The sequence below is a fragment of the Pseudophryne corroboree genome, chromosome 10, assembly GCF_028390025.1.
Source record: "Pseudophryne corroboree isolate aPseCor3 chromosome 10, aPseCor3.hap2, whole genome shotgun sequence".
NCBI classification, from domain to species: Eukaryota; Metazoa; Chordata; class Amphibia; order Anura; family Myobatrachidae; genus Pseudophryne; species Pseudophryne corroboree.
In genome coordinates this window covers 55984066-55998235 of record NC_086453.1, presented here as the reverse complement: position 1 = coordinate 55998235, position 14170 = coordinate 55984066, and the positions used below count along the sequence as shown (strand labels likewise).

The 14170-nt window shown below is 49.5% G+C and overlaps 1 protein-coding gene across 3 annotated transcripts in view; it reads right to left on the bottom strand.

Moving 5' to 3' along the window:
• The window catches only part of LOC134965976 (testicular acid phosphatase homolog), a 267819-nt gene that overhangs the window by 70100 nt on the left and 183549 nt on the right, over positions 1–14170 (bottom strand). For 2 of the 3 annotated variants that reach the window (XM_063942419.1, XM_063942420.1), the window contains 2 exons: positions 8828–8980; positions 5769–5867 (listed from right to left, as the gene is read on the bottom strand). In XM_063942419.1, coding sequence (XP_063798489.1) covers positions 5769–5867; positions 8828–8980 — 252 coding nt within the window. The remainder of the gene's footprint in view (positions 1–5768; positions 5868–8827; positions 8981–14170) is intronic. The other variant, XM_063942421.1, reaches the window with a different exon arrangement.

Here is a 14170-nt window from a genome sequence, read left to right as displayed (position 1 = left end):
AGATATGACCCCACATTGCCACATACATAAATGCCCCCACAGTGCCACATACATAAATGCCCCCACAGTGCCAGATACATAAATGCCCCCACAGTACCAGATACATAAATGCCCCCACAGTGCCAGATATGCCCCCACAGTGCCAGATACATAAATGTCCCCACAGTGCCAGATACATAAATGCCCCCACAGTGCCAGATACATAAATGCCCCCACAGTGCCACATACATAAATGCCCCCACAGTGCCACATACATAAATGCCCCCACAGTGCCACATCCATAAATGCCCCCACAGTCCCACATACATAAATGCCCCCACAGTGCCACATACATAAATGCCCCCACAGTGCCAGATACATAAATGCCCCCACAGTGCCAGATAAATGCCCCCACAGTGCCAGATATGCCCCTACAGTGCCAGATATGCCCCCACAGTGCCAGATACATAAATGCCCCCACAGTGCAGATATGACCCCACAGTGCCAGATACATAAATGCCCCCACAGTGCCACATACATAAATGCCCCCACAGTGCCACATACATAAATGCCCCCACAGTGCCACATCCATAAATGCCCCCACAGTGCCACATCCATAAATGCCCCCACAGTGCCAGATAAATGCCCCCACAGTGCCAGATATGCCCCTACAGTGCCAAATATGCCCCCACAGTGCCAGATACATAAATGCCCCCACAGTGCAGATATGCCCCCACAGTGCCAGATAAATGCCCCCACAGTGCAGATATGACCCCACATTGCCACATACATAAATGCCCCCACAGTGCCACATACATAAATGCCCCCACAGTGCCAGATACATAAATGCCCCCACAGTACCAGATACATAAATGCCCCCACAGTGCCAGATATGCCCCCACAGTGCCAGATACATAAATGTCCCCACAGTGCCAGATACATAAATGCCCCCACAGTGCCACATACATAAATGCCCCCACAGTGCCACATCCATAAATGCCCCCACAGTGCCACATCCATAAATGCCCCCACAGTGCCACATCCATAAATGCCCCCACAGTGCCACATCCATAAATGCCCCCACAGTGCCACATACATAAATGCCCCCACAGTGCCAGATACATAAATGCCCCCACAGTGCCAGATATGCCCCTACAGTGCCAGATATGCCCCCACAGTGCCAGATACATAAATGCCCCCACAGTGCAGATATGCCCCCACAGTGCCAGATAAATGCCCCCACAGTGCAGATATGACCCCACAGTGCCAGATACATAAATGCCCCCACAGTGCCACATACATAAATGCCCCCACAGTGCCAGATACATAAATGTCCCCACAGTGCCAGATACATAATGCCCCCACAGTGCCAGATAAATGCCCACACAGTGCCAGATAAATGCCCACACAGTGCCAGATACATAAATGCCCCCACAGTGCCAGATACATAAATGCCCCTACAGTGCCAGATAAATGCCCCCACAGTGCCAGATAAATGCCCCCAGAGTGCAGATATGACCCCACAGTGCAGATATGACCCCACACAGTGCCATGCCCCCAACAGTGCCAGATAAATGCCCCCACAGTGCAGATATGACCCCACAGTGCAGATATGCCCCCAACAGTGCCAGATAAATGCCCCCCAGCAGTGCCAGCTACACATGACATGCCTCCCAGCAGTGCCAGCTACACATGACATGCCCCCCAGCAGTGCCAGCTACACAAAATATGCCCCCCCAGCAGTGCCAGCTACACATGATAGTGTTCACTTTTTAGGGCAGGGTGCTGATCACAGGGAGGGCACATTTTTAAGTTAGGAGGTCAAAATGATGTACATAATGTAATGCTTTCTGCTCATCTACCTACATGGTAAAGAATGGACAGTGCGCGCGAAGGCGCGCAGCAAAAATTTAGGAGCGTTGCTTCGTGGGGAAGGTGCGTGGCCACATAATAGTGGCAATTCGCATTACACCACACAGTAGTGCAGTTAATACACATTGCATCAGGTAGAACCTCCTATACACTTTGCGCCAGGCAGAGCACGTTAGACACTTTGCGCCAGGCAGAGCACGTTAGACTCTTTGCGCCAGGCAGAGCACGTTAGACACTTTGCGCCAGGCAGAGCACGTTAGACACTTTGCGCCAGGCAGAGCACGTTAGACACTTTGCGCCAGGCAGAGCACGTTAGACACATTGCCTAGCCACAGACGCCTAGCGGGAATACTATATGATATGCCCCCAGCAGTGCCATCAACACGTGACATGCTCCCCAGCAGTGCCATATACATAAATGGCCACACAGTGCCAGATATGCCCCCACAGTGCCAGATACAGAAATGCCCCCACAGTGCCAGATACAGAAATGCCCCCACAGTGCAGATATTCCCCCACAGTGCCAGATAAATGCCCACACAGTGCAGATATGACCCTACAGTGCCAGATACATGCCCCCACAGTGCCAGAAACATAAATGCCCCCACAGTGCCAGATAAATACCCCCACAGTGCCAGATAAATGCCCCCAGAGTGCAGATATGACCCCACACAGTGCCATGCCCCCAACAGTGCCAGATATACATGATACATGATATGCCCCCCAGCAGTGCCATCAACACATGACATGCCCCCCAGCAGTGCCATATACATAAATGGCCACACAGTGCCAGATATGTCCCCACAGTGCCAGATACAGAAATGCCCCCACAGTGCCAGATACAGAAATGCCCCCACAGTGCCAGAAATGCCGCCACAATGCCAGATACATAAATGCCCCCACAGTTCCAGATACATAAATGCCCCCACAGTTCCAGATACATAAATTCCCCCACAGTTCCAGATACATAAATGCCCCCACAGTGCCAGATACAGAAATGCCCCCACAGTGCCAGAAATGCCGCCACAATGCCAGATACATAAATGCCCCCACAGTTCCAGATACATAAATGCCCCCACAGTTCCAGATACATAAATGCCCCCACAGTTCCAGATACATAAATGCCCCCACAGTGCCAGATACATAAATGCCCCCACAGTGCCAGATACATAAATGCCCCCACAGTGCCAGATATGCCCCCACAGTGCCAGATACATAAATGCCCCCACAGTGCCAGATACATAAATGCCCCCACAGTGCAGATATGCCCCCACAGTGCCAGATAAATGCCCACACAGTGCAGATATGACCCCACAGTGCCAGATACATAAATGCCCCCACAGTGCCAGATACATAAATGCCCCCACAGTTCCAGATACAGAAATGCCCCCACAGTGCCAGATACATAAATGCCCCCACAGTGCCAGATACATAAATGCCCCCACAGTGCCAGATATGCCCCCACAGTGCCAGATACATAAATGCCCCCACAGTGCCAGATACATAAATGCCCCCACAGTGCAGATATGCCCCCACAGTGCCAGATAAATGCCCACACAGTGCAGATATGACCCCACAGTGCCAGATACATAAATACCCCCACAGTGCCAGATACATAAATGCCCCCACAGTTCCAGATACAGAAATGCCCCCACAGTGCCACATCCATAAATGCCCCCACAGTGCCACATCCATAAATGCCCCCACAGTGCCACATCCATAAATGCCCCCACAGTGCCACATCCATAAATGCCCCCACAGTGCCAGATACATAAATGCCCCCACAGTGCCAGATATGCCCATACAGTGCCAGATACATAAATGTCCCTACAGTGCCAGATACATAAATGCCCCCACAGTGCAGATATGCCCCCACAATGCCAGATACATAAATGCCCCCACAGTTCCAGATACAGAAATGCCCCCACAGTTCCAGATACAGAAATGCCCCCACAGTTCCAGATACAGAAATGCCCCCACAGTGCCAGATACAGAAATACCCCCACAGTGCCAGATACATAAATACCCCCACAGTGCCAGATACATAAATGCCCCCACAGTGCCAGATACATAAATGCCCCCACAGTGCAGATATGCCCCACAGTGCCAGATAAATGCCCACATAGTGCAGATATGACCCCACAGTGCCAGATACATAAATGCCCCCACAGTTCCAGATACAGAAATGCCCCCACAGTGCCACATACATAAATGCCCCCCACAGTGCCACATACATAAATGCCCCCCACAGTGCCACATACATAAATGCCCCCCACAGTGCCACATACATAAATGCCCCCACAGTGCCACATACATAAATGCCCCCACAGTGCCAGATAAATGCCCCCACAGTGCCAGATATGCCCCTACAGTTCCAGAAAGGCTCCCACAGTGCCAGATACATAAATGCTCCCACAGTGCCAGATACATAAATGCCCCCACAGTGCCAGATACATAAATGCCCCCACAGTGCAGATATGCCCCCACAGTGCCAGATAAATGCCCACACAGTGCATATATGCCCCCACAGTGCCAGATACATAAATGCCCCCACAGTGCCAGATACATAAATGCTCCCACAGCGCCAGACAAATGCCCCCACAGTGCCAGATAAATGCCCCCAGAGTGCAGATATGACCCCACAGTGCAGTTATGACCCCACACAGTGCCATGCCCCCAACAGTGCCAGATAAATGCCCCCACAGTGCAGATATGACCCCACAGTGCAGATATGCCCCCAACAGTGCCAGATAAATGCCCCCACAGTGCAGATATGACCCCACAGTGCCATGCCCCCACAGTGCAGATAAGACCCCACACAGTGCCATGCCCCCACAGTGCAGATATGCCCCCAACAGTGCCAGATAAATGCCCCCACAGTGCAGATATGCCCCCAACAGTGTCAGATAAATGCCCCCACAGTGCAGATATGACCCCACAGTGCAGATATGACCCCACAGTGCCATGCCCCCACAGTGCAGATATGCCCCCAATAGTGCCAGATAAATTCCCCCCACAGTGCCATGCCCCCACAGTGCAGATATGACCCCACAGTGCAGATAAATGCCCCCACAGTGCAGATATGCTCCCAACAGTGCCAGATAAATGCCCCCACAGTGCAGATATGACCCCACAGTGCCATGCCCCCACAGTGCAGATAAATGCCCCCACAGTGCAGATATGCCCCCAGTGCCAGATAAATGCCCCCACAGTGCAGATATGACCCCACAGTGCCATGCCCCCACAGTGCAGATAAATGCCCCCACAGTGCCATGCCCCACAGTGCAGATATGCCCCCAACAGTGCCAGATAAATGCCCCCACAGTGCAGATATGACCCCACAGTGCCATGCCCCCACAGTGCAGATAAATGCCCCCACAGTGCAGATATGCCCCCAACAGTGCCAGATAAATGCCCCCACAGTGCAGATATGACCTTACAGTGCCATGCCCCCACAGTGCAGATAAATGCCCCCCCCCCCCCCCCCCCCAATACCTGCGGCGCTGGGAGGGGGAGGAGTGCTGCTGTCTGCGGGTGCGAGTTCGGGTCCGGGTGCGGGCGGGCGGGCAGCCTCCATAGCGGTTGTGTGCACTATGCGCGCTGCACGGCGTCGGCGTCTGATGTTAGACACCGTCGCGGCTCAGCGCGTACTGGCACATAAGCGTTCTGCTGCACAGGGCCGGCACCAGGTTCGAATATGGCAGCGCCAGCGCGCGGCGCCCATTAAGGGTGGCGCCCTGCGCGGCCACTCTATTCGAACATGCCTAGAGACGGCCCTGCCAGTCCGACACTGCTTGGAATGATATGGGAAGAACGTATAACTGACATAACAATGTACACATTTGGAGATGTTAAAAAAAGGTCATTAACCCTGTATCTGATTATAACATAATGTGATATTGCGTCAGATGCGTCACCTTCCAGCTGTTCACCCGGTTCTGATAATCTGGCATCTGGGTGGTCTTCCTGATTAGCTCGTCATACTGGGGGCAGTCTTTGGAAGGGAATTTCAGAAGCTAGACAGCAAACAATAGATAGATATTACTAATAATGCAAAACAAGATTTTTATGGTAACCAAGCAAAAGTGCCAAATGTTTATACTACCAGTATCGTGGAGTAGTGTGGCACTGTCCCTCTACTATCCCACGCTTGGGGATAAAACACATGGAAAGAATAGAAGTACATAACGGTGCACAGGGCAAAATCAGCTTTAGTTTAGCAGGAAATTTGCCCAAGTGCATATACAAGTGCATCCGGAAAGTATTCACAGCGCTTCACTTTTTCCACATTTTGTTACGTTACAGCCTTATTCCAAACTGGAATAAATTAATTTTTTCCCCTCAAAATTCTAAACACAAGGGTGGTCATTCCGAGTTGTTCGCTCGTTGCCGATTTTCGCTATATTGCGATTAGTCGCTTACTGCGCATGCGCAAGGTTCGCAGAGCGCATGCGGTTAGTTATTTTACACAAAAGTTAGGTATTTTACTCACGGCATAACGAGGATTTTTCAGGAAGTGGGTGTTTCTGGGCGGAAACTGTCCGTTTTCTGGGCGTGTGTGATTTTCTGGGCGCGTCTAATTTCCCTTCCTGGAGAGGACCTTCACTGTAATGATGTGCGGTGCGCGTTGATGTCATCGCACACCGCACAGCAAAGGTCCTCTCCACGAAGGAAACTAGACGCTTAGCGTCTAGTTTACCTTCGTGGAGAGGACCTTAGCTGTGCGGTGTGCGATGACGTCATCGCGCACCGCACATCCTACAACAGTACAGGGAGCGTAACTGACCACGTCCCCTGTGTGAAGCCACGCCCCCTAATGGCGCCCGGGGCACCAGAAGCCCCGGAACCGGCCCTGGCAGTGGCTATAATAAATGCCTACAAGGAAGTAAGGTAGGCAACATGTGGCTCATCATGAGATTAAGAACTTTCAATTCCAACATTGGGCCCTATTCAGCTAGCATAGCATCAGTAATGCAATCACATTGTGCCAATATTCAGCCCAGTGTGCACAAGCAGGATCCGTTATGATGCGAGCGCAGCAGCCAAGCTTGCAGGGTTCCGACGTAGCGTTACGGGGGCGGGTTGGAGCCATTTTCAATTTATCTGCGATTGCATCACTGGCGGCCATTTGCATGCTGGGCAGCCTTGCCCTGTTCTGGGCGGCTCTGAGCATGTGATTCTAGCCAGTTGCAGTTTTGCTAAATTATAAATTGGATCTAGCTGTAAAGGCAGACGGAGGGCCGCCATTTTTTGGTTCGCAGCGGCTGCAAATACACACCTGCATTGTCTGGACCATGCCTCCCAAACAGTGCATAGACACCCACAAAATGCAGCGTCGACGCCCGTCACCACCTCCTGACATGACTTATACTGCGTTCTGAAGAGAATGCAGTTTAAGACCATGCACTAGTGCTAAAATCCCCTAACAGCGATTTCAGCACATTAGTTTTTGATGCTGAATCTTGCCTGCTAGCCTCCCTTGTGAGCGCACATGTAATGTAATATGTTCTGATTTTGAAAAGCGCAGATATTTCGCCAGATGTACAAAAGTACCAATATTTCACCTCAGAAAAAAATGATCGTTTTATAGAAGCAAACCAAAGTGATTTTTCTTTTTTTTACAAAAAATAGGCAATTTAAATCCTGCAACAAAACTAATGTCAAACTGGCAATTTTGCTAAATCAGACCCTAGTAAATTTCCCCCATGGTCATGTCATATCAAAACCACATACAGTGCTGCTTGTGATTCATTGAACAGGCAAATAATACATTAGAGGCATGAACAGGGTTAAGGGCCTAATTTAGAAGCGATCGCTGCAACGGTTGGGGCGGGCCGCGGCAGCTGGGTGACATCACACGCAGTTGCTGTGACCGAAAACATGGGGGGGGGTAAAACAGGCTGAGCAGGCAGGGAGCTATTCAGCGGGTGTGAAAGCATCACCGCCATGCAAAGATTTTGCACCTGTGCGGGAGGGGAACACAGGGCCTGACATGCGGGGCGGATTAGCCTGGTGCTGGGTCCCCCCCGCATGTTAGAGAATCTGATTGTGGATTGCTAATTTTAGTACATCTGCGATCAGCTCTGAATCTTGCCCTAAACATCATCTGTAGCATACTTGCCTACTCTCCCGGAAAATCGGGTGACCCTCCCGGCCCCCCGGAAAAGCAGGCAAGTCTCCTGATTTCAGGGGTTCCCCCTGCCCGGCCGCCCACTTAGTGAGTTGAATCGCGTAATCATAGCCACGCCTCCTGCAGTATAATGCCGGTAATAGCGGCATTATACAGCGGGCGGGGCTTAAATGACGCGACACCTTAGCCACACCCCCACCCCACCTCTACTCCGCCCCCTCTGCTCGTCACTACCCTTCCCCAGCTGATCCGACCTGGCTGCTCTCTCCCGGAGAGAGCAGCCAACTTTTGATTTTTCTAAAGAGGAACACATGCGTGGCGAAGCCGCGAGCGCTCCTGAAAAAGGGGTGTGGCCTAAGAAATGGGGCGTGGCTTCGACGAGGACCTGCAATTGTGAGCCACGCCCCGTTATCATCACTAAGGGGGCATGCCCAGCGCTCTGTGAGCCGCTGGCATGCCCCCTCTCCCTCTGACTCCAATGAATAGACGCTGTGCGCATGCTCACAGCGTCTATTCACCGCTGCTCTGCTAAGCAGGGCAGCGAGAGACAGAGCCTCCCAACTGCCCCCCCTACCCCCACCGCGGGACACTAAGGCCCGTGGGTGGGACAGCAGGACAGTCCCCAAAAAACAGGTCTGTCCCACGAAAATCGGGACAGTTGGGAGGTATGCAGTAAGTATGATCTGTAGTTGGTGTGGAACTACAAGTCACAATATGTCATGCCAGCTTTGAGGACTTGTAGTATCAGACTAGTGTGAAAGATAAACATGGCCTAATCCTGGGCCTAAAAAACACTACAGAAGCAGACATATTGACACAATATAGTATAGAGATGTTGTATCCAACCCTGTCTTGGGATACTGGCACTGTGTGCACTGGGATGGGTTGCCACGGAATATCTGGATTCCAGAGCTGCGTTCCGTTAGGTGGGTAAAATCCTGCCAGGTTGGCTTGGGCACTCATCAGAGTCCGGTCATAGTCCGTACTGCGTACATAGATCTGTATGTAGAAGTAATAGGGAAAGTTAGTTGCTTAAGGTTGTGTTTTTGTAGCTTATTCCTATTCAGCATACAACGTGTTCTGGTTTTGTATGATCTAATCTGACCTTTGACATATGCACAGGCATGTTAGTTGGGACTATACAGAAAGTGCCTGTGGTGCCTCAAACCAAGATATGTTGTCCAATGATGGTGAGAAGGAAGCTGATGACCGACAACTGTTAATGCAAACCTCATTTCTGCAGCGGGGTACACTGTGTTCCACAGGGATTACATTGGGGCGTAGAGTTGGATCTTGATCCAGAGGCACCAACAGGCTAAAGCTTTGACTGTTCCCAGGATGCATTGCACCGCCTCCTCTATAACCCCACCTCCGGACACTGGAGCTCAGTTTGTAAGTTGGTGCCTGCAAAGCAGGTCACTTAACAGGGGAGCTGCGCTAGGCAGCCCTGAAAAGAGCTTTTTAGAAGACTTCAAGGGCCGCAACACTTTCTATGTCATTATGACATGCTGTGCTGCGGGATCGGTAGAAATACCTCCAATCAAAATCCCGACGGTCGAAATCCCGACAGCAATTGACCGACGGTCAAAATCCCGACAAGGTCAAAATCCCGACATGGACAAAATACCGACATTTAAAATACAGACAAGGTCAAAATACAGATGTGTAAAATGCCGACAGGTCAAAATACCGACATGCGGTTTCATTTTTTTTTTTTTGTATGTCAACATAGGTCGACATGGACACCATATAAGTGTACCGCGTCCCCTCGCATGCTTCGGGCACGGTTCCTTGCTGCCCTCTGTACACTATTATATTCTCCCTCCAGGTCCACTGAGATGGTAAAGTATGAACAAGTCGGTTTCAATGAAAAAATAATGAAAAACTCATGTCGGCATTTTGACCTGTTGGCATTTTACATGTCGGTATTTTGACCTTGTCGGTATTTTAAATGTCGGTATTTTGTCCATGTCGGGATTTTGACCTTGTTGGGATTTTGACCGTCGGTCAATTGCTGTCGGGATTTCGACCGTTGGGATTTTGATTGGAGGTAAATTGACTGCATCCCTGTGCTGCGGCTCCATCACCTCCCCTAGAGCGCTGCATACTCCCATGGCCGGTTCCCGGGTACTTGCAGCGGAGGCGCACCGGTCCACAGGCACACCACCGCTGACGCTCTCCAGGAACACGTGGCTGCACATCAGGGAGGAGGTAAGAGGGTCCCCCAGGCGGGACCCACCGGTAAATCGCGTTCCGGTCGCGGTCCCATGAGACGGACCACGCCACTGGCGTGGACACTGTACTGCACAGGCACCCCAATATATCCACCATGGCAGAGAGCACAGGTCGGATTCTGTAAAAATCCATTTTAAATAGGCTCCACAGTACCCAGTGGTGAGGACCAGCATAGGGGATAAGGCGCTGACCTGTAGCCCCTCCCCCAGGGGATTCGGTCTGAAGATCGACAGTGCCTAGGTCGACAATGTTAGGTTGACCACTATAGGTCGACAGTCACTAGGTCGACATGTTTTCAAGGTCGACAGGGTTTCTAGGTCGACATGTTCTAGGACGACAGGTCAAAAGGTCGACATAAGTTTTTAAAAAAAATTGCTTTTATTTTGAACTTTTTCATACTTAACGATCCACACGGACTACGATTGGGAACGGTAATCTGTGCCGAGCACAGCGGTAGTGGAGCGAGGCTCCTTGCCCGAAGCATGGCGAGCGAACACGGTGCACTAATTGGGGTTCCCGGTCACTGTACAAAGAGAATGACACCCAAAAAAATGAAAAACTCATGTCGACCTTTTAACCTGTTGACCTAGAACATGTCGACCTAGAAACCCTGACGACCTTCAAACCCTGTCGACCTAGTGACTGTCGACCTACAGTGGTCGAACTAAACATTGTCGACCTAGACACTGTCGATCTAATGATCCACACCCCTCCCCCAGTGCCGGACGCCATCTACTGTTGGTGTTCTCGCCCTGGAGCTGCTTCTCCCTCCCTGACAGAGATTTGGGTGCCATCTTTCCAAAGTAGCTGCGGCTGATCTCCGGGACTGCAGTGCTGTGTCTCCTCTGTAAATCCGCCTGTTTACTCAGCGCTGTGCATTTACATTCACTTAAGTATTCTACATGTCATTTTAGACAGTGTTAGTTAAGAGATATACATCCAGTATCTAACTGTGCATTGTTATATCTGTTTATATACAGTGGGGCAAAAAAGTGTTTGGACAGCCACTGATTGTGCAAGTTGACCCACTTAAAAAGATGAGAGAGGTGTGTAATTTTCATCATAGGTACATTTCAACTGTGAGAGACAGAATCTGGGAAAAAAAACCTAGGAAATCACATTGTATGATTTTTAAACAATTTACTTGTATATTCTTGTGGAAAATAAATATTTGGACAATCAAAAAGTTTAACTCAATACTTTGTAATATAACCTCGGTTGGCAATTACAGAGGTCAAACGTTTCCTGTAGTTCTTGACCAGGTTTGCACACACTGTAGCAGGTATTTTGGCCCACTCTTCCATGCAGATCTTCTCTAGATCTGTCATGTTTTGGGGCTGTGCTGGGCAACACGGACTTTCAACTCCCTCCACAGATTTTCTATTGGGTTGAGGTCTGGAGACTGGCTAGGCCACTCCAGGACCTTGCAATGCTTCTTACGGAGCCACTCCTTAGTTGCCCGAGCGGTGTTTGGGGTCATTGTCATGCTGGAAGATCCAGCCACGTTCCATCTTCAATGCTCTTACTGAGGGAAGAAGGTTTTTGCCCAAAATCTCACGATACATGGCCCCATTCATCCTCTCCTTAATACGGATCAGTCGTCCTGTCCCCTTTGTAGAAAAGCAGCCCCAAAGCATGATGTTTCCACCCCCATGCTTCACAGTGGGTATGGTGTTCTTGGGATGCCATTCATCATTCTTCTCCCTCCAAACACAGCGAGTGAAGTTTATACCAAAAAGTTCGATTTTGCTCTCATCTGACCACAATACATTCTTTCAATCCTCCTCTGGATCATCCAGATGGTCACTGGCAAACTTTAGACGGGCCTGGACATGTGCTGGCTTAAGCAGGGGGACCTTTCGGGCGCTGCAGGATTTCAATCCATGACGACGTAGTGTGTTACTAATGGTAACCTTTGTGACTGTGGTCCCAGCTCTCTTAAAGTCATTGACCAGGTCCCCCCGTGTAGTTCTGGGCTGTTTCCTCACCGTTCTCAAGATAATTGATACCCCACGAGGTGAGATCTTGCATGGAGCACCAGGTCGAGGGAAATTGTAATTGATTGATTAATTTCTTCCGTTTTTTTAAATAATTGCGCCAACAATTGATCTCTTCTCACCAAGCTGCTTGCCTATTGTCGAGTAGCTCATCCCAGCCTTGTGCAGCTCTACAATTTTGTCCCTGGTGTCCTTAGACAGCTCTCTGGTCTTGGCATGGTGGAGAGGTAGCAGTCTGACTGTTTGAGGGTGTGGACAGGTGTCTTTTATACAGATAACCAGTTCAAACAGGTGCCATTAATACAGGTAATGAGTGGAGGATAGAAGAGCTTCTTAAAGAAGTAACAGGTCTGTGAGAGCCAGAAATCTTGCTGCTTGGTAGGTGTCCAAATATTTCTTTACCACAAGAATATACAAGTAAATTATTTAAAAATCATACAATGTGATTTCCTGTTGTTTTATTTTGCAGATTCTGCCTCTCACAGTTGAAGTGTACCTATGATGGAAATTACAGACCTCTCATCTTTTTAAGTGGGTCAACTTGCACAATCGGTGGCTGTCCAAATACTTTTTTGCCCCACTGTATGTGTGTGTGTGTGTGTGTGTGTGTATATATATATATATATATATATATATATATAAAATTTTACTAGTCCAGTGCAGTTTTATAATTTGTCTTAAATAATTTCTGCATTGTAACTGTGATTGAGTGTGCCTGTAGCTGCTGTGTGATTTCACTTGAGTATCTCACCTATTGCTATCACTGTATGCTGTACCCTGGGGGGCTAGGTGCGTCAGGGTCTCATATATTGTGCTACACAGTATATACTGTTTAGTGTGTTTTACTGTGTCTTTCAATCACATCATATTGCTTTAATCCTCTGTTTGTGTCATAACTCAGGGGGTTATTTGCAGGTACTGTTCTGGTCTGGTTATATTGTACTGTTACGCACTGCGGCTACATCCACTATCATGTCTGCCACGTAGGGCGGGAAATCCGCGGACGCTTCTGCATCATGTAGGGCGTGCACCAAGAATTTACCTGAGGGGGAAGTTATAACTGATGGTTTGTGTACTGGGTGTCATACATCTCCCAGTCAGCCCGCAGCTCCAGTAGCCACTCAGGAGCCATCTTGGCAAGCATTCTCCAGTATGTTGAATACGCTTGTGTCACGTCTCACGCTCCCATTAGGACCTCCTGTGCCATTGCAACCACATATTGTCACTGTGGTTAATCCTCCCTGGGCGAACATTCTGTCTACCCAGATACAACAATTAAATCAATCTTTGGTGGTTCAAAAGTCTACTTCACGTCCCTCTGGGGTCAAGAGGTCATCTAAGCAGGCTGCTTCCTCCTCACAATCCACCAACATTTCAGATGATTCTTCTGATGAGGATGGGGAATATACTGATCCGTCAGACACTGAATCAGTTGCTACTGACGAGGAACCTAAAACTCAGGTTGATGTCCCTGAACTAGTGGAGGCTATTAAGCTGATTCTACAGATTGATGATGAGGTAGATCACACTACTGCGTCTAAGAAGCCTGATAAGTTCAAACATCAGAAGGTTGCTAAAGTAGTCTTACCGCATTCTGACCATTTAATTGACATACGTCAGGAATCCTGGTCTTCTCCAGTAAAGAAATTCTCCCTGTCTAAAAAGATGTTAACTCATTATCCTATCCCAGCAGAGTTGAGTAACAAGTGGAAAAATCCACTGCCGGTGAACTCTCATGTCGCGCGTCTCGTGGTGTCATCTACTCTGCCTGTCACCACTGTCACCTCACTGAAGGAACCGACGGATAAGCATGTGGAGGGATGCCTGAAGTCTATTTACTCTCTTACCAGTGCTGTACATAGACCTACTAGAGCAGCCTCTTGGGCCGCAAAAGGAATTGAAGCATGGGTTCAGGCATTGGAGGAAGAGCTACCGCAGGATATATCTGACATTGCCA